Source organism: Erpetoichthys calabaricus, chromosome 14 (genome assembly GCF_900747795.2).
Source record: "Erpetoichthys calabaricus chromosome 14, fErpCal1.3, whole genome shotgun sequence".
In the NCBI taxonomy this organism is placed as follows: domain Eukaryota; kingdom Metazoa; phylum Chordata; class Cladistia; order Polypteriformes; family Polypteridae; genus Erpetoichthys; species Erpetoichthys calabaricus.
Genome location: NC_041407.2, coordinates 8905051 through 8924837, shown reverse-complemented (window position 1 = coordinate 8924837; position 19787 = coordinate 8905051). Strand labels below are relative to the sequence as shown.

General features: G+C 41.3%; 1 protein-coding gene across 3 annotated transcripts in view; it reads right to left on the bottom strand.

The window, feature by feature from the left end:
• Positions 1 to 19455, bottom strand: part of rfng (RFNG O-fucosylpeptide 3-beta-N-acetylglucosaminyltransferase) — a 62513-nt gene extending 43058 nt beyond the window's left edge. Inside the window, exons 1-2 of one of the 3 annotated variants that reach the window (XM_051936521.1) lie at positions 19153 to 19455; positions 7057 to 7588 (exon numbers count right to left, since the gene is read on the bottom strand). In XM_051936521.1, coding sequence (XP_051792481.1) covers positions 7057 to 7506 — 450 coding nt within the window. In that variant the 5' untranslated portion in view covers positions 7507 to 7588; positions 19153 to 19455. Of the gene's footprint in view, positions 1 to 7056; positions 7589 to 18909; positions 19128 to 19152 lie in introns of those variants that run through there. The other 2 variants (XM_028819676.2, XM_028819677.2) reach the window with 2 other exon arrangements.
• Positions 19456 to 19787: the final 332 nt, after the last annotated feature.

Genomic DNA, 19787 nt, shown 5'->3' with positions numbered 1-19787 from the left:
ATTTTTCTCAAACAATTAAAAAAAAAAAAAAAGTTTATTTTCCTCCCGGGCAAGGCCGGGTATTTCAGTTAGTAGTGTATAAAAATAAACTAAGAAAAACTTCCAAGGGGTTGAATAATTTTTATAGGCACTGTATGTTACCTTTTACTTTGGCACATGTCTTATAAATAATACATTATTTATCCCACTCTCCCCCATTTATAATGAAACTATTGGGGCAATTGTCTGCTAGTTGCTTCTTATTCATCAGATAGTTACGAGTGTGTAGTGTTGAAGGGAGTCTCTGCGCATTCCTTTGATGTTTTGCTTGGGAGGCAGGGAGCCCAAACCAACATGAGGACTAGAGAAAAGTCCACAGGAAAGCAAGCAATTTGTTTGCTGAGGGGACAGAAAACTTCTGTTGAAACCAAAGCACACAAACTAGGCACAGAAAGGTCAACAATGTGGAATTTCATGAAAAGAGAATCAAACCACTGTCTTATTTTGTTGGCCAAGAAAATTAAAATTATGTGAGCTCTTAACAGGAACTGAAAAACAACTGGCGCTGAAATCACTAACATTATCCACAGCACAGTGGAGAGGTTACCATATTATTCTACTCAAAGAACATATCAAGAATAGAATTATAAAGCCACACTCTAAGATAAATAAAAAACATCTCATAAGCATCAAAAATAGAAAAACCAAACAGGAGTTTCCCAAAAAGATCACTAAAACATAAAATGATTTTTTATACAAGAAGAAAAATGTGGATGTTCTTTTACCTGTAGTTGTGTAAAACTGCAGAGTAGCTCAGACATACAGCCGCCACAAAAAGGCTACACACAGTTTTCGAAATGTTGTTAAGGTAATGATTGTAGTAGTGGGGTGTTGTTTCACGTTAGCCATTATGGATGCAATGAGAAGTCAAGCACAACGACACCATTTACTGGCAAAATAAAAAGATTACAATATGCAATCGCTTTCGAGGCGAGATGTAATGATTACATTGATTACTTCTGGTCTGAAGGAGGGGCCTGAGTTGCCTCGAAAGCGCTTGCATATTGTAGTCTTTTTAGTGTGTCATTGTGGTTGACTTCTTAGGGTGATGATTGAAATTAAGGTAAATCATCTCAATACTATTTCACCATCAGCAAAATTTTATAACCAACAATATTACGGTGAAAAACACATACGCTGACCGTCAAATGTTTGGACGCACCCAGAAATATTCATGTTTCTGTTAGAAACTGATACCTTTTTTTTTTATCAAAGTTCCATTAAAATGATTTAAAAATACAGCCAAGACACTACTAGTGTTGCTAATAACTATTACTGATTCAAATCGCAGACTTGTAGTTTGTTATTCACATAAGACTGCAAAGCTCCATTTTCAGCAGCCATTCCTTCAGTGTCCTAATAATAATAATAATAATAATAAATCTAAATAATCAATATCAGTCCTAATAGCTATAGCTGCATCATCAAAATAATAATTTACATTTACATAGCGATTTTCTCACGACTCAAACCACGTCAGTGAGTGGGGAGCCATTTCAACCACCACTAATGTGTAGCATCCACCTGGATGAGGTGACAGCAGCCATTTTTGCGCCAGTGCGCTCACCACACATAAGCTATTAAGTGGTGACAGAGTGATAGCCTGTTAGAGACAGGGGATGATTTGGTGCCTGAGTGACCGGGCTGTGGTGGGCAATTTAGCCTGGACACTGGGCTACAACCTACTCTTTACAAGGGATGCCCAGGAATCTTTCATGATCACAAACCTCGGTTTTACGTCTCATCCAAAGGACGGAGCCATTTTTACAGCACAGTGTGTTCCCGTGACTGCACTGGGGCATTGTGGTCAACATACAGACCACAGGGTATGCGCCCCCTGCTGGCCTCACCAACACTTCTTCCAGCAGCAACCCAAGCTTTTCATAGATGGCCTCCCATCCAAGTACTGGCCGGGCCTGAACGTGCTTACTTCAGGTGGATGGCCTGTTTTAAAGTGCATGTGGTGTGGCTAATGATCATCTCCCATATTCTTAATTAGTCATGTAGAAACACTACATGGTTATTAAAAAAAGCTTTTGTAATTGCATTAGCACCACTGAAACCTGTTGTTCTGTTCACTTGGGTTGTAAGGTGCTGGCATTCCTACGGTTCAGTTCTGGATTCAAAAAATAACCAAAATGAAATAACTTTCTCAAGAAACAGGTTAGTGTGTTGTTTTTAGTAGAATGAAGGTCACTCCATGTGACAGATTACCAAGAAATGAAAGATGACAGAAAAGGGCAAACTGGGATAGAAAAAGAAGGGGAAGGCCCAGATGGACAACTGCATAGGAGGACTAGGACATCAGAGTGTGTAGTGTGAGCAGCAAATGCCTTACAGGTACCCAGAGTTGGCTTAAGTAACATGCCAAATACAAGTGACGTCTGTAACAAGTAAAGAGAAGACTCTGAGGTGACATAAATAAATTCAAGGAGTTGGTAGAGTGGATCCCAGTGTGAGAACGTGAGAAAATCAACTCTGCAACAAGAACACAGACACGGCTGGAAACTTGTTAAAGGCAGACTTTACAAAGTGTTAGAAAGTTTTTCTTCATGCAAATAACCACAGACATGTGGAATAAATTACCACGTAGTATGGTGGAGACTACAATATTAGGGAGCTTGAAGGTATTGGACAATCTGGGGGATTCTCATCAGAACTGTTTTAATGTTCTCCAGAATGGGCCTAAAGATTATTCACTTTAATCATAACATTTTCCTTGTCACCCTACCAGGAGTATTTAATGTCCTTCATATCATCAACTAATGTACTGTACATTTATTGTTATTAGTCATTGACCTCTGGCAATTGTTGACCTTTCAGCAGCTTCCCTCACAGCCCTCCTTGTTTGGATGATGATTTTTCATGGACATCTTTTTCTAGGCAGTGTCTCAGTCCTTTGATGGGGCTTCTGTTTCTCAAGCTGGATATCCCAACACACATTTTGTAAGCTGTGTCTATTTTAGTTAGTGAATCTGAAGGAAAAGTAAGAAAGCACAGTGTAACCGAAACAAACAACAAATGTAATCTGGTAAGTGTGTCAGTGACTTCAATGGAGCTATTTATATTTATATCGATCTTCTTATATAATACGCTACCGTGGCTGTCCGTATGTCCAGGATTTTAAATCACCTGTCGCTCGCAAACCGTTTGAACGATTGACTTGAAATTTGGTACATGTATACTACGTGACGTCTACTATCCACTTTTGGGATGATGAGTGACCTCCAAGGTTGTTCCTCTTTTTATTTTATTGTAGAATCAACTCTTGGCAGTGGCCAACAGGGCGGCCGAGTGGCACATGCATACGGGCACCATTCTCATTCATACCACCTTCGCCGTCACTTCCCCTACCTCTTCATATCTTAAATCATTCTTGAGGCACATTGAAGACTTAAGTGCCAGCTTAAGTGAAAAAGTAAGGGAAAATGTACTAAGTAATTGCAACACAAACTCTGACTTAATCCGTTTTAACGCAAAAAGATGCTGACGAAAGAAGAGAAGAAGCGGGCCGCTAGGGTGGAGAAAAGAAGAGCTGCTGAGGAAGAAGCAAACGCATCAACCTCTGAGCAAATGAATGGTAAACATACAGAGAAAGAGGATGAAATGTAGGAATGCTCAAGTCAAGTGTATTCACGGCACGTTATCGTTATAGCAGTGCGCCGTTACTGGTAGCTTAACTCAGGTCGAATTAGACATTAATAGATACATCTGAGGTGGGATGGATGGATGGATGGATGGATGGATGGATGGATGGATGGATGGATGGATGGATATTAATTTTAGCATAGTCGGCAGGATAGATAGATAGATAGATAGATAGATAGATAGATAGATAGATAGATAGATAGACAGACATTCACAAATTGTTTTTGCATGGCTGCCCAGGTATTGAATTCTGGACCAGATACTGTCTCTGCCCAGTCTGTTCATTGTCTCCATGTGTACACATTTCTGTTTTTTTTTTTTTGTTTTTTGTTTTTTACCATATTGCATATACTAGCAGGGCTTACAAAATAACATTATTTTGTGTGTTTTAGTAGAATCTCCACTTAGGGACTGACAAAAAAAAAAAAACTTAAATGAAGAGAATCATTACTCATTTTTCAGGTTCACTGTGTCTTCAGTTATTATTTGTTTAGAGTTTCATTGCAATTATTTTTGCAACTGCTAGTTAGGATCCAGTTTGAACATGTCCTGATGTTTTCTGCTTAATCTGTAAAATTACTACTGGCCTTTTTGTTGATGTTTCAGATCATTACTCCTTTTCATGAATGCCGCCGTGTTGTCGTTAGCAATAGAGCTGCTGTTAAGCCAAGAGTGCCTGAAGCCCAATTGCAGCTCAGCACGTACAATCGTGCATTTGATTTTAGAAAACAAAATACAGGGCTATTCAAAATGAAAGAGCAGATTTCAAAAATATATTTCAAACAAACTGTAGAAGACAGAAACACATTCACTGGATAGAGGAAAGTTCAAAGTTTGGTCCTGTGATCCTTGAGGTTGCATGCACTCAACATGAGAACCTTGTGTAGCATGACAAACATCAAAACAGTAGACCATTTCTTGCCACACACGAATCAACTGGTTCCTAGTTACTGAATTCACAGCTTCCTCAATTTGATGTCGCAAATCTTGTGGGCATAGGTGGAATAAACACTCTTTCTTTAATGTACTCCCTTAGATAAAAATTGCAGGGGGTAAGGTCTGGAGACCTAGGAGGCCATAGACGATGAGCAAGATCTTGTTGTCCACCTCTTCCAATCCAATGTCCTGGAATGGTGTCGTTCAGGTAATGCCGGACCTTCGTGCAAGATGGTGCCCCACCTCATTTCCACTTAGAAGTGTTACCTTTATGACACCATTCCAGGACGATGGATTGGAAGAGGCAGACAACAAGATCTTGCTCATTGTCTATGGCCTCCCAGGTCTCCAGACCTTACCCCCTGCAATTTTTATCTATGGGGGTACATTAAAGAAAGAGTGTTTGTTCCACCTATGCCCGCTAATCTTCAAGATTTGTAACAACGAATTGAGGAAGCTGCAAATTCAGTAACTAGGGACCAGCTAACTCATGTGTGGCAAGAAATGGTCTGCCATTTTGATGTTTGTCACGCTACACGTGGTGCTCATGTTGAGTGCATGCAATCTCAAGGATCACAGGACCAAACTTTGAACTTTCCTCTATCCAGTGATGTGCGGAATGTGTTTCTGTCTTATACAGTTTGTTTGAAATACATTTTTGAAATCTTCTCTTTCATTTTGAATAGCCCTGTAAGGCTAAGTTCACACTACAGTGCAGGTATTGTTTTTTCTCCCAAATGATACACAGATCTCATCATTTTTGAAAGTGTTATTAGCAAAAAACAACGTGGAATCAGAACTTTCCAGAAAAAAAGTTTACACAACTTTCAGAGCCAATGCATTCAAAACCTCAACATCTCACTCTCACCAGTCCTGGGTCTTCTATTGTGTGTCCACAGGTTTCTGCACACAGATACAGCAGTGATAACTTTGCTCAAACCAACCCCTGCATTTTTTTTTTGTTTTCTGTTTCTCTTACTTACCATCGTAAGCAGACAAATTTGCAGAAATTCTGTGCTAAAATGATATTGAAGTAGAGCGGCAACATTTTTCTTATTCATTTTGCTCATGTGAACTCATGAACAATAGATCTGTATATACACTCGTATTGGATTTAAATGACCCACAAAATTTATTTGAACTGTCGAAAAAACGATACAAGGCAAAATAATTTTTTGCTGTAGAGTGAATATAACATTTGTTTAGATGAGAACTTTTTTTCATGTTCAAAAATACCACACAAAAAAAATGCTAAATGCAGAAAAACATTCAATATGGGAATGTAAAATCAGAGTTCAACAGTAATTACACACAATGTTTCTTGTAATTTTGTTATAGTATAGCTGAACTGCGTGTTGGTAGGCCTGTAAGTCATGCACTGTGACATTATGGCAGTCGATCAGACCACATGTTAACTCATGTCGGAATACTGTAAACGTATATAAAAAGACTAGCTGTGTAAGCCGGTCCTAGAAACTATTGAAATGGTCAGAAAAAAAATTGAAATGTCGAGATGTCAGGTCAGGTCAGGAAACCTCAGGTTTCTTCGGAGGTTTCGTTTTGCCGATGTGTTCGCCTCACTTCTGTTTCAGCGACTAAGCGAGTGACTTTCTTCGGAGGTTTCGCTTTGCCGATGTGTTTGCCTCCCTTGCGTATCCTCGGAGGTGAAGCCCTTACCCCGACTCCACCTCCTACTGCCGGGCCGGACAGACACACACACACACACACACACACATCCACGCTTAGACGTTTACATATAGGATTCTGCCAAAGAACAAATAATTCTTGAACAATTTTCTAAAAAGAAATTAATTTTGGTTATGACAAACCAACCTGTTTTAGGAGAACAAAGCACAAGCTATGTCTCTAAAATAAGCGTGCCTTTTTTTTAATTCTATTTACTTTTATTCATTTATTAATTTATCTATTTACTTATTTTTACCACTCAGCTGGCCTAGCTCTCTTTCTCATGTGTGGGGGTTGATTCGTTTTCGAACCAAGTCTTGTAAAACAAATGTTATTTGATTTTAATAAAAAAAATCAATGAAATCCAATAAAAATAAATAAATAAAATGTGCATGCTGAGAAAGACACAAATTACCGGGCGTATCATGTAACATCACATATGTATAATGAGAAATTCGCTAAACATCACAGGAATACGCAATCTGAGTTGTTCCTCAACGGTCTCCATCGGGCACTCTGTTAAAGTCTGTGTGATTTCTAGTATCTGAAAGCTATGCATGTTGATTATTCTTCCAGTATTTATGGTGTTCATTTGTAAAGGCAACATTTAAAATAATTGTTAAATGATTCATATTTTAAATACAAACTGGTCTCTAGTACAAAGCATATTTGAATTGCATAGAAAATAATGCTGTAACTTGGTTATAAATTTGTTCATACTCAAAGCATTGATGCCTTGCCACTTACTTCTTCGTTGGCTCTCGATATCCAGGTCTGAAACAGCAGATCTAGCCGAGACTTGTGATATTTCCTTGTTGTTTTCACAGCAATAAAAATGTCCTCTAAATGTAAGGGTTCATTACTGGGCAATTGCTGCTGGTGGTTTAAATCCAGTGCTCCTCTCCTTGGAGGGTCATGACCACTGACGTTTCTGCCCATGAATTCAGAGTTTCCAGCCTTACTTTTTCTTCCCCATGTTACAGCTATAGACTTGTCATTGTGGGTTTTCAACCCCGCCGGAGTCCACATGCTGCTGCCTCCTTGTCCCCCGCCTGACTTATTCTGAGGCCTTGGCTGGGGAAGGTGACCTGATCTTCGAAGAGGCTGGAGGCCTGGAATCAGGACCAGTAGGAAGGCAGAAAAGGCGAGGGACAGCAAGAAACAGAGTTTACTGATTACCACCCTGGAGAAGTGCATTCTTTGCAGCCCTGTTCAGCCACCGGGGCCAGCTTCATGCACCACTCTGCTTCCCATAATGGTTATGCTTTGCACTATGCACCTGTGGGAAAGAAAAAAAATATATTAGAAATAAGAAACTGTACTTAAATTAAACATAGCACATAATGAATCACACCCTTGACACTGTAAAGTTTCTAATTGACAAACATTAGTGAGTATAAACCATAATAGAATTCACACATCCATTCCATTAAAGGTGAAGTTTTGATATTTTTCATGCGGAAGTTTTTTTTTTTTACCCCCCACTAAACGTGGCATTATTGTGTTCTAAACTTAAGCGTTTTCTATAAACAAATTTGTTTAAAGCAAAAACTGGCAGGGACTGTGAACCTCCAGAACTGGACCCGAGAACCCCTGGCCTACAGCGACCTGAAGCTAGTTAATGTTCTTGATACATTACAAACCTAATTCCCAATGAAGGTAAAGTGTTTACTTAAAATATTTTCTATATGGGAGTATTTTCTGCTAATATATGTTATTTAATTCAATAAGGAGTTACGTAAGCATACAAGGATATCCACAAGTACTATATTTACACGTACAAGTTGCATGTGTGAGTGCACAAGTTGCTTATCCATTTTCTCAGCCTTCTTTTGCGCTCACCGTCTTATGTGCTGTGCACCTGTCTAATATTACTGCTTTCCACGGACAGCACAGCATGCTGTTATGGCTAGTTTTCAATTAAAGACAACCCTGGCAGTATCAGACACCAACAGGGAATAAACCTGGAAATAACGCTGGGCAACCGCAGGACAGACTCACCAAAACACTCGCTAGTACAGGGCCAATTTAAATTCACCACTTGATCTAATGAGGGGAAAAACAAAATAGCTCAAGAAAATCTATGGGGTTCATGCACACTCCATACAAGCAGTACCTGAGCCGGGGGGGAGGGGGGCCGGTTTCACCCTGGTAAAATTTAGCTGTTACAAATAAATTGAGTGCTGTCACTAATCTACAGTAATCCCTCGCTACTTCGCGGTTCACTTTTCGCGGATTTTATATGTAAGCATATCTAAATATATAACGCGGATTTTTCGCTGCTTCGCGGGTTTCTGCGGACAATGGGTCTTTTTACTTCTGGTACTTGCTTCCTCAGTTGGTTTGCCCAGTTGATTTCATACAAGAGATGCTATTGGCGGATGGCTGAAAAGCTACCCAATCAGAGCACGCAGTTAAGTTCCTGTGTGCTGCCGATTGGCTCAGCGACAGAGTGCTGCATTAACCAGGAAGTCTCATCTCACTCATTCATCATTAACATGCTACTGCTTCAGGGGCCGTGTCCAAGCACCAACAGAACATGCAAATGATTGCAGAAAAGGTAAAAGTTTTGGATATGTTGAAGGAAGGGAACAGCTACACCGCTGCAGGACACCGATTCTTTTTATTTAAAAAGGCGGAAAAGCATATAAGATCTACGGTCGCAGTGTCCTTTAACCAGGGTGCAAAATGAGTTGCAAGTGGATGTGATAAGGCAGTAGTCTGGATGGAATCTGCTTTAGGAATCTTTGCAACAAGGTCGACGACGTCATGACCGCCTACAAGCTGCTACGTGCACTTCGCTATACAGTAAATGTAAACTTATCTACTGATTTCATATTGCTTAGCAGTTGTCCCTGTTATTAATAGAGTAAATGGTGGGTTGTAAACAATACAGGGAGGGTTTAAAAACGTCCAAATACACGTTAAATAATTAAATAAATATGGTGTCCCTACTTCACGGAAATTCAGTTATCGTGGTCGGCCTTGGAACCTATCTCCCACGATAAGTGAGGGATTACTGTATTTGAAATGCCTTGCATACATCCCAGATTGTGCAGCAGGATCCAATACTGGCAGCAGCACATCTTGGATATGATATTAATCCATTCAAGTCAAGTCAAGTTGGGTATCATGCACTGGTACAGCGTGTTGCCGCCCCCACCACGAGATGAAACACCTCAGGATCACAGTTGGCAACCCCCCAGGGAGACCCCTCCAGTTCCACCCTGCGAGGTGTTATGTGGGCGACCCCTTGGCCAGGTCCAACCACTTGGGTCTTCAACAATGAGGATCCTATGAGCTGGATCACCCTCGGGGAATCGCCACATGGCTGTAGTGCCGTAACTTACGCTCCCTCACAATGCAGGTCATGTGCCTCATTCGAGACTCCATGAGCAACCGCTCATTTGACACAAAGTCAAACCAATGGTACCCAGCACCAAAGGAGTCCAGTCTTCATCTTAGGTCACTGGATAGCGTCCATGTCTCACAACCATATAGCAAGAGGGGAAGCACCAGGGCTCTGAAGACTTGGACCTTCGTCCTTTGGCAGAAATATCAGGAGCGCCACACACCCCTTTCCCAGCGACCACATGACCCCCCCATGCTCTTCCAATCCATCTACTGACTTTATAGGAAGCGTTACGAGAGACATGAATGTCACTGCCAAGGTAAGTAAACCTCTCGACGAGGTCGACACTCTCACCGCAGACAGACACACTGCTGATGGCCGTGCCTAAGAGGATCTTTGGTTTTTATCAGGACACTCGCAAGCCCAGACCCTCAGACTGCACAGAAATCCAAACATCCTTAACAGACAGCTATTCACACTGCAAACAGTATGGTTATGTACTGCAGCACACATTACAATTAAAACAATGTGCGTAGCATAAATTGCATACACAAAAAAAAAATGTACATACCATGTAAATGTGGATACAGTGCACCATACATTACAATATAAACCAAACAAGGGTGATAAAAAAGTACATAGAGGCTGTAAATTAAAAATAACTCGAGCAATGAAATTTTCACTGCCTTCATGAAAAGAACCAACAACACACATACAGCGCACTGGGACTCCGTTCCTTTGTACCTGAGGGCCTCTGCTTTGTTGAGCTTCAATAGCACTGGATCGTGTTTTTTTTTCTTTTTTCCCCCCAAAAGTTTTATTCCGGAAACATTTTTGGTGATGACGACAGACAGGTTCAAACTGAACACAAATACTTTCAGATTTACATAGGAATTTGTAGAAACATGAAATGAACCTTTATTGAATTTATAGCATGTTTAACCACGTCATGATTCTGACACTCTACTGCCGGTTTTAGTTTGTACTCAGCATCTGATGCTTCTCGTGTCAGTGTGCCACAGAGTCTGAAGGCTTCCACTTGCCCTGATAACGCATTACCATTGTTGCAATGTCCTGGTGAAACCCTTTCACTGAGATTAGCAAGAAAGAAGTCTTAAGTGCGAGTGCAAAATTGAATCTTTAGTGACACGTTGCAAAGCTTACTTTTGTATTCTTGAGTCGTGTTGTCAACCAGCTAGCTGAATGTAGTTTGGTGCTCTGAAGTTGCCAAGAACTTTTGCGAATGCCTTCCCAGCAGTTTCCTTTGACCCCACTAGCGGATCTTCAAACTGCTTGCTCACTGATGGCGTGTCTAATTTGTGGACCAACAAAAATGACTTCCTTAACTGTGGAAACATCTGTCTCAGAACGTGAAATTCTTCACCTTCCTTGTTTATCGCTTTCACTAAATTTTCAGTCCAAATTTTATACGAAGAGAGGACAAACATCTCGTTGTTGGGTTGACAAGCGGTTTATGCGCCACACTTTTCCACCCTTATGGGGCGTTCAGCTCTTTTTTAGTGTAATGACTCTTTAGCATGGCTGTTCCATTTGCAGTATCTGGTATATCCGGGCTGCACTGCCACCAGCAGCGTCAATACTTTTAGATTCCCACAGATGTTTCAATTGTCGCACTGTATATGCATACTTAAAATATGGGAGAAAATCGCAAAAGTAGCTGTTTGCAATAAAGCAGGATGTGAGAGGAAAATTTAAAGGTGACCTTTAGTGATCAGGCAGCTATTAGGCTAGGGATCTGCTCTGGCAATCAGAAGGTTGCCGGTTCGAATCCTGTAAATGCCAATAGCGACTCCGCTCTGTTGGGCCCTTGAGCAAGGCCCTTAACCTGCAATTGCTAAGCGCTTTGTGTTGTGAGAAAAGCGCTATATAAATACAAAGAATTATTATTATTAAAATCCATACGATATGCCCCAAAGTGATCAAGAAGTAGTGTAGTGCCTTCATATTCTGTGTCACATCAGAGGTCACCTACTGTCTGATATTTTTTTTCTTTCTTTCTTCACTGCAGTGCCTGCTTCTAAGACATCACCCATCGTCACTGTCCTCAGGTGAGGATTTAGACAGTTCAGTAGGTGAAGTAAAGGTCAAATCGCAAATGAAGGTAAAAACTATTCATTAAATACCATCACACTGTTTTTGTTCTTATTTGTTAAAATGTATGAAAATGTGTGCTTTTTTTCTTTAAATAGAAAATCCACATGACAAGTAATGAAAGAAAATTAGATACTGGCTAAACGCAGTAAGATGATGAACTCGGCATGGTCACACAATCTTCATACCTGCTTCCTTCTAATCTGGAAAATCAGCAAATACTATCAATGGGCAATTTATTAGATCCTCCAACCAGCCAGTCATGCTGCCTCAACTCAATACACACAGCATACAGACAAGGTCAAGAGGTTTAGTTATAAACAACTATATATATAATAAAAGGTGTCATTTTGCTTGGCTTTTCTCTACGTTATAAACAACAGAAAGGGCAAGCCGTGATCTAAGCCACTTTACTGTGCTATAATTATTGGTGTTTTATTCCAGGGCTGTGGAGTCGGGAGATAAATCCTTCGACTCCAACTCCTTAGTTTCCGGTACTTCTGACTCCTCTGTATTTAATATGCTAAAGTATTTTCCATGTTGATTGAAGGAAGGCAACACACACGTCGTCATTTAACCACAGAACTACTGGCTAGGAAGCCGACTCTCTACTGTGTTGGCCAGTTTAAACCCCTGAACACACATCAGGCCACAGCACACACCTCCATCATTACACTTGTTTACACTCACATGAACTTGTTAAACACATTATATCTGAAATAAAATGAAAACACTTTTTGTAATGTACCATAATCCAGATTACAAGATGTGAATGTCCGGTTGTATAATAGCTCAGCCGAACTCCACACTAGTAGTAACACAACTATGCACTGGGCTTTATTCTTACATCAGAGAAGTACTTCGTTAGGACTATTGTTTGTGAAATGATTTTTGTCATTACAATTTAAATTTATTAGGAGTCGGAGTCAGTACATTTTGGCTGACTCCGACCCTGACTCCAAATACCCAAAATTGTCATCTGAATCCAACTCCACAGCCCTATTTTATTCCGCATTTAGAAAACTGCAGAAGTGGGAGACTCTGAAAAGAATTTGAGAGTATTCATGTTTTTTCTGTAGTTTTAAGTTCTTCGTTTTCTTTTGCACCTTTTTCTGTGGACTTTGTTCCCTATCTTAGTTTTTGGGTCTTACAGACGGAGTGGTGGCTCTGAGGCTAGGGATATGCACTGGCAATCGGTAGGTTGCCGGTTCGAATCCCGTAAATGCCAAAAGGGACTCTGCTCTGTTGGGCACTTCAGCAAGGCCCTTAACCTGCAATTGCTGAGCGCTATGAGTTGTGAGAAAAGCGCTATATAAATGCAAAGAATTATTATTATTATTATTATATCTCAGCTGCGTCAGTCACACAGCAGGACACTACCCATTGAGTATGTTTTACCCAACAAATTATTCAGCAGGAGTGTGTTAAGAAACACTCCTGCTGCTCTTTTCCACCTACAGAAATATGACTTTATAGTGCTTCACTGTGAATGCTCTCCACTTATCAGGCGAGTCAGAAATTTTCTTTTTTTTTTGTATCATTTTCTTGTGTGTATTTGAAGGTGGTTGTTGTTATATTATATCCAGGCCTTTAATGACCTCTTGGGCACGGCCATCAGCAGTGTGTCTGTCTGAGGTGAGAGTGTCGACCTCGTCGGGAGGTTTACTTACCTTGGCAGTGACATTCATGTCTCTGGTGACTCTTCCTATGAAGTCAGTAGACGGATTGGGAGAGCATGGGGGGGTCACGAGGTCTCTGGAAAGGGGTGTGTGGTGCTCCCGATATCTATGCAAAAGGACGAAGGTCCAAGTCTTTAGAGTCCTGGTGCTTCCTCTCTTGCTATATGGTTGTGAGACATGGACGCTATCCAGTGACCTGAGACAAAGACTGGACTCCTTCAGTGCTGTGTCTCTCCAGAAAATCCTTGGGTACCGCTGGTTTGACTTTGTGTTGCTCATGGAGTCTCAAATGAGGCACATGGCCTGCATTGTGAGGGAGCGTCAGTTACAGTACTACGGACATGTGGCGCAATTCTCCGAGGGTGATCCAGCTCGTAAGATCCTCACTGTTGGGGACCCGAGTGGCTGGACCAGGCCAAGGGGTCACCCACATAACACCTGGCTGTGGCAGACAGAGGGTCATTTCCGGAGGGTGGGACTGGACCGCGTGTCTGCCTGGGGGCAGAGTTGTTTCGTCGTGTAGTGGGTGCGGCAACACACTGTACCAGTGCATGCTCCCCGACTTGACTCGTTGTTATATTGTTATAATATTTCTTGAGCTTCTGTAAAAAGCCAAATTCCCCCCATGAGGCAAATAAAGTCCATTCTATCTATTTGTTTATCTATCTATGCTAGCACCAATGGGCAAAAGCGGGTGACAGTCCATTACAGAGTACACTCCCCAACCCAGCAATTCATCTCATACGTATATCTTTGGTATAGAAGAAGAAAAATGGACTACTGGATCCAGCCAAAAACGCAATATGCAAACTCCACACATACAATGACTGTTCTATGACTTAAACTCGCCTCCAGGAGCTACAGATATGAAGAGTCATTACTCTTTAATGCTAAAAACAAGAAATCGACAGCAGAAACATGAAACGCAGTTTATAGCATTCCATGCAGTTCTCGCCCAGCGGTATAAATAGGACAAACATCAAAAAGAATCACAACACGTACACAGGAACATCACAACGCTGTTAGAAGGAAGGACTGACGATCACAGATCTATACGCATACTAAATGAACAGGACATACGTTTAACTGGGACAATGTACAAGTAAGATTTAAGGCCAGTACTAAAAGTGCCAGAGAACTGGCTGAATCTTGGCTATCAAATGAGAACGCCATCAACTGACATTTGGACATAAACCCAGCATATACAAACTTAAGAAGAACATGTTCATAATAAATAAAATCTTTACAACCAATAACCCCCCCCCACCCCCGTTCACACTGACTTAGCCCCACCCTCACGTAACTTTTGCTATATATTGCCTTTGATTCTTGTAAGTCTAAGCATTATCCTCTGATGAAGGCTCCTGGCAGGGGCTGAAAGCTCAGGAATGAAAACTACTTTTGATATGTGATTCATTTTCTCACTTTGTGGATCTCCAGCTGCAAAGATGCAAACCATATCACAGACGTTCTCTTCCAGAGTCATTACTGTCACATGTACGGAGTCCAGGGAAATCCTTACTTGAATGTTCTAATCAACATACAACATGTCAGCACTCTCCGGCCTATAAGGTGCTACTATGCTGCCATTCTCAAACCTGCTCTAAGGGTCATGGGAAGCCTAGGCCTATCACAAAAACATCAAGCACAAGGCAGAAACAAAGTCTGCACTTGGCCATCAGTCCATATAATCAAATTTTGACATGTCTATTAGTAACACAAATATTTGCGGGACTTGGAAGGAAAACCAAAGTTGCCAGCAGAGAAACCAACATGAAAGCTCCACACAGATAATGACCATCCCAGAATTTAACTCCATCTTTTGGAGCTATGAGGCCGCAGCGCTAATCACTTTCACACTTTAAGTCCTTCCTATATAGAAATTGATGTTCTAACTCAAGATAACCGGCGCTCTGCACCTACAGTATATCCAACTATAACATACAAAACAACTGCTTAAACATAAGAAATGCATGGTAATGAAAAATACCATCAGTAGCAGACACACGTAATGTAGACAATAGTAGTGTTCTTACACAATATTTGTAAAGCATCTACAACAATGAAGTGGTGTGCCGTACATACAATAAATTCATTCTCAACTAACTCATGACTTGCTTCTTGTTTCAGCTGCTCCCGTTAGTGGTTGCCACAGCGGATCATCTTCTTCCATATCTTCCTGTCCTCTCCATTTTGGTCTTCACCCCCATCACCTGCATGTCCTCTCTCACCACATCCATAAACCTCCTCTTAGGCCTTCCTCTTCTCTGGCAGCTTTATCCTTAGCACCCTTCTCCCAATATACCCCTCATCTCTCCTCTGCACATCTCCAAACCAACGCCATCTCGCCTCTCTGACTTTGTCTCCCAACTGTCCAACTTGAGCTGACCCTCTAATGTCCTCATTTCTAATCCTGTCCATCCTCATCACACCTCAATGCAAATCTTAGCATCTTTAACTCTGCCACCTCCAGCTCTGTCTCCTGTGCCACCATCTCCAGCCCATATAACATAGCTGCTCTCACTACCGTCCTGTAGACCTTCCCTTTCACTCTTGCTGATCACTCCTGACACTCTTCTCCACCCATTGCACCCTGCCTGCACTCTCTTCTTCACCTCTGTTCCACAATCCCCGTTACTCTGTACTGTTGATCCCAAGTGTTTAAACTCATCCACCTTCGCCAACTCTACTCCCTCATCCTCACCATTCCTCTGACCTCCCTCTCATTCACACACACGTATTCGGAGTCTGGAGGCAAAAAACTTTTTAATGCTTGTGACCATTCTGGAGATGCACAAAATGTTAGGCCCTTTACAGAGGAGGCATGTGGTCGCCACGCACTGATCATTAAAGGCGTACTTGACACCACCATGACGAGTTCAGAGAATGCATAAAAGGGGCCCTGCCATGTGAAAAGGGGTGGATGGCCCTCCTTCATCTCAGCCTCCACTACAAAGCCGAGAGGACAATGAATGCCTGCAGTGCATCCCTCCCCGCTGCAAGTGACCATTTCTAGCACCCTCAAAACGTCAAGCCTCTCGATGGCAAGCGTGCAAATTCGTTTTAATAGAATTAGCGCCCACTCTGGTCGAGCACATTACACAAGCCCTTCTTAAACAAAAAAAAAAATAAATACATTTCCTAGCACAATCCAATTTACAAAGTACACGGCTCTGCATCTTTAAAAACGAAAGCTAATCCACTAGCTCTTCATTTTAATCTGCATGCAAATTAGTCAAAGTCGCGGTCTACTTACTTCGCCCTTGGGCAAAGTCAAACAAGGAAAACAAAATGACTTTTCTACGCTTATTTTCTTTTCATTGTGCGCATTCATCACTAATTGTTGTATAGTTGTTCCTTTTTCAGATTTTAATAAAACGACGTACATATATTCTTAAGTAAAAAGAAATTTCTCACTCTCAACAATGCAGCAGCTGTGTTCAATAAAAGCCCATTTACAAACTCCATGACTCTTGTGATAAAAGAATCCAGGAATTTTGATCCTGAAATGATTAAATAGTGACTTAATGCTTTTTTGCTTCACCCACACGGACAGATTAACATCAGGAAATTTTGACCAGATGTTCACAACTGCTCAATCAATGCAAGGCATTGTGAGTCCAGCACGTTTTATTAGCTCAATGCCTGCGAAAAACACCAAAACCCAAGCACTGCTAGTCCCGCTTCAAGCAATTTTAACAAGCCCGAGGTAAATCAATACACTTCGAAACACGCATGGCAGTAAAACACTGTGCCTCCGCATAGAGAGTCTTGTTGTTTGCTCTCATCATTTCATGTTTTCTATAGTTTGTTTGTGTTTTGAAACGTTAAGCGGGTGCATAAAATCAACTCAAAGCCTCGACAATTCTCATTCGATCAGAATTTGTCAGCATGTCAAAGTTCACCCCCGCACAAGAACATTCAAATGAAAAGATATTTTCTGGCACGTTCTAAAGCGGAAATTTATTCTCAGATACAGTTTTGTTCCAGGCATATCCAAAGCACCAATCTGGGACTGTCCAAGAAAAACATGCCAGTTAAATTGGGTATCATGTGCAGAATTACAGTTTCTAAAGTGCTTCTAATAATAATGCCAGTTCTCATCAAGAGTCTGAATGCTCTAAAATAAAATACATGGAACTCAGACAAATAAAAATAAATGTGGTATCTATTTTGTAATCGTGTAAATAGTGAGTGACAAAATCATGTGACTAGGCAGCAGCAATGCCAATTCCTACGTGGCTACAAACGCTTAAATGTCTTTTGCAAAAACATATCTAAATGGAAAAAAAACACTCATTGAAGAACTAACGTCAAAAACAATATAAGTAATATTCTGGCAAAATATGAATAATTGAAAAGGCCATAAGCCTCCCATCACAGCTGGAGTAATCAGAGAGTCATGCTGATTCTGCACAAAGGTATTTCAATTCTGGTCGAACAATCCTCAGCTATGACATACTGCATAGTTTTAGAGAACCAGCTTTGTTTTACATTGTAATGTGACGTGCCTTAGTACAGCCCGTGTTATCAAAGGCGCTATAAGAAGTGAATAAGGCTTCCTTCATTTTGTATTTTATGCATACCCATTTACACCTTTTCGAGTCTGCACATCCAAAGTGCTGTTTGGATTTATGGATTTGCTAAGCCGATCAATCTAATTCTGAGTCAGCACATTTCAGTCACTCTTATTTATAATTCTTTGCATTTATCGACTCTTCAATTCCACCCGGGGGGGTAAACGTTAAAATTTTACAAAGTTATTGTCTGTCTGTATACCTGCATTGTTATCACTCTTTAATTTAATATTGTTCTTTATCAGTATGCTGCTGTATGTGAATTTCCCCTTGGGATTAATAAAGTATCTATCTAGCGCTTTTCTCACTACTCAAAGCGCTCAGAAATTGCAGGTTAAGGGCCCAACAGAACACAGTCCCTCTATTGGCATTTACGGGATTCGAACCGGCAACCTTCCGATTGCCAGTGTAGATCCCTGGCCTCAGAGCCACCACTCCGCCAATTTATTCATGATAAAAGATACCGATTTGTATTAATTTTTTTTTATATTGTACAAATATCCAATCATTCACTTTTTGAATCCCACGTAACCGGTTTTCGGGGAGGCGCGAGGGGCGCACAGATTAAGATTTAGCCCTGGACGGGATGCCAGTGTCTCGCACGGCTGATTCACTCACACACCCCTGTAGCTGAGCCAATTCAGAATCGACACATTTTATAGCAGGCGCGTCCACAAATCAGTGTTTACATTGTTTAATACAAATTTGACTTACAAGACCTCCCCGCCACTGGCATACGTGTGCCAGCATAATAGCTCCAATCCTCACCCCGGCCACAAAGAAAACTCGGCTTCAATGTAACTTTTCCGTAATTGACAAATTATTTAAGTTCTAACGAGTACGAGACCAGACAAAGAGAACCCCTTTACCAATCACTCACCACCACCGTACGTGTCGACGAATGCCTGCAGCTGGTAGCTGTCACTCGCTGGCGACGAAGTGGCCGAGCTCAGGCTGGCGAGTTGAGCGGAGCTGCGCCGGCGAGGGCTTACTTCCAACTTTTCATTTCGAGTCCCCCTGCACACATTTCTCGTGTACGCACGCGCGTCTACCGCCAGGCCCTTTCAAAACTTTTACCCTTCTCTTCTTTTTGAGGAAGCGCGTTAGAGCTGAAGAGTCTTACCAAACAAAGCTCGAAAAAGTGTCACATCCCACACGTTCCGGTCGTCCGGCGGTGGCTGCATCTTGCCGGCACACACGGGCTCATTGTTTTCGCTGCCCCATCTACCCACTAATGCCCGCTGGATGTTGTCGGGAATGACATTTTAACTCTGGATTTCCACAGGCTTCTCTACTACGATGACAGTGTTCTTTTTGAGACCTCAAAACAGAGACGTCCGTTTCTTCGACTATAAGAAGCCGTCGATTTCAAGCGCTGACTCCCGCGACCCTAACTGCAAGCCAGAGAGAGTACACAAAACGAAACGCAGCGCCCTCTTGCCGCTGCTCCTTGTATCGCACCAGTGAGGCGCCCCAAAATGTTTTCTGTATGTTATATTTCACAGGCCTGCGACATGAAATTAATAGAAATTGTTTTAATTGCGATGAAGCTTTTAGTAGTATTTGCATTCATAAACACAATAAAAATGCCATTTTAATGTTTCCACCATGTCACATTTTAGTATAAAACTGAAAAGAAATGTAGTTAAATTTAACAAATTTCATTATTTATTCTTGTATTCAGCATCCATCCATCCTTTATCCAACCCGCTATTTACTAACTACAGGGTCACGGGGGTATATAACATAGTTCTAAAT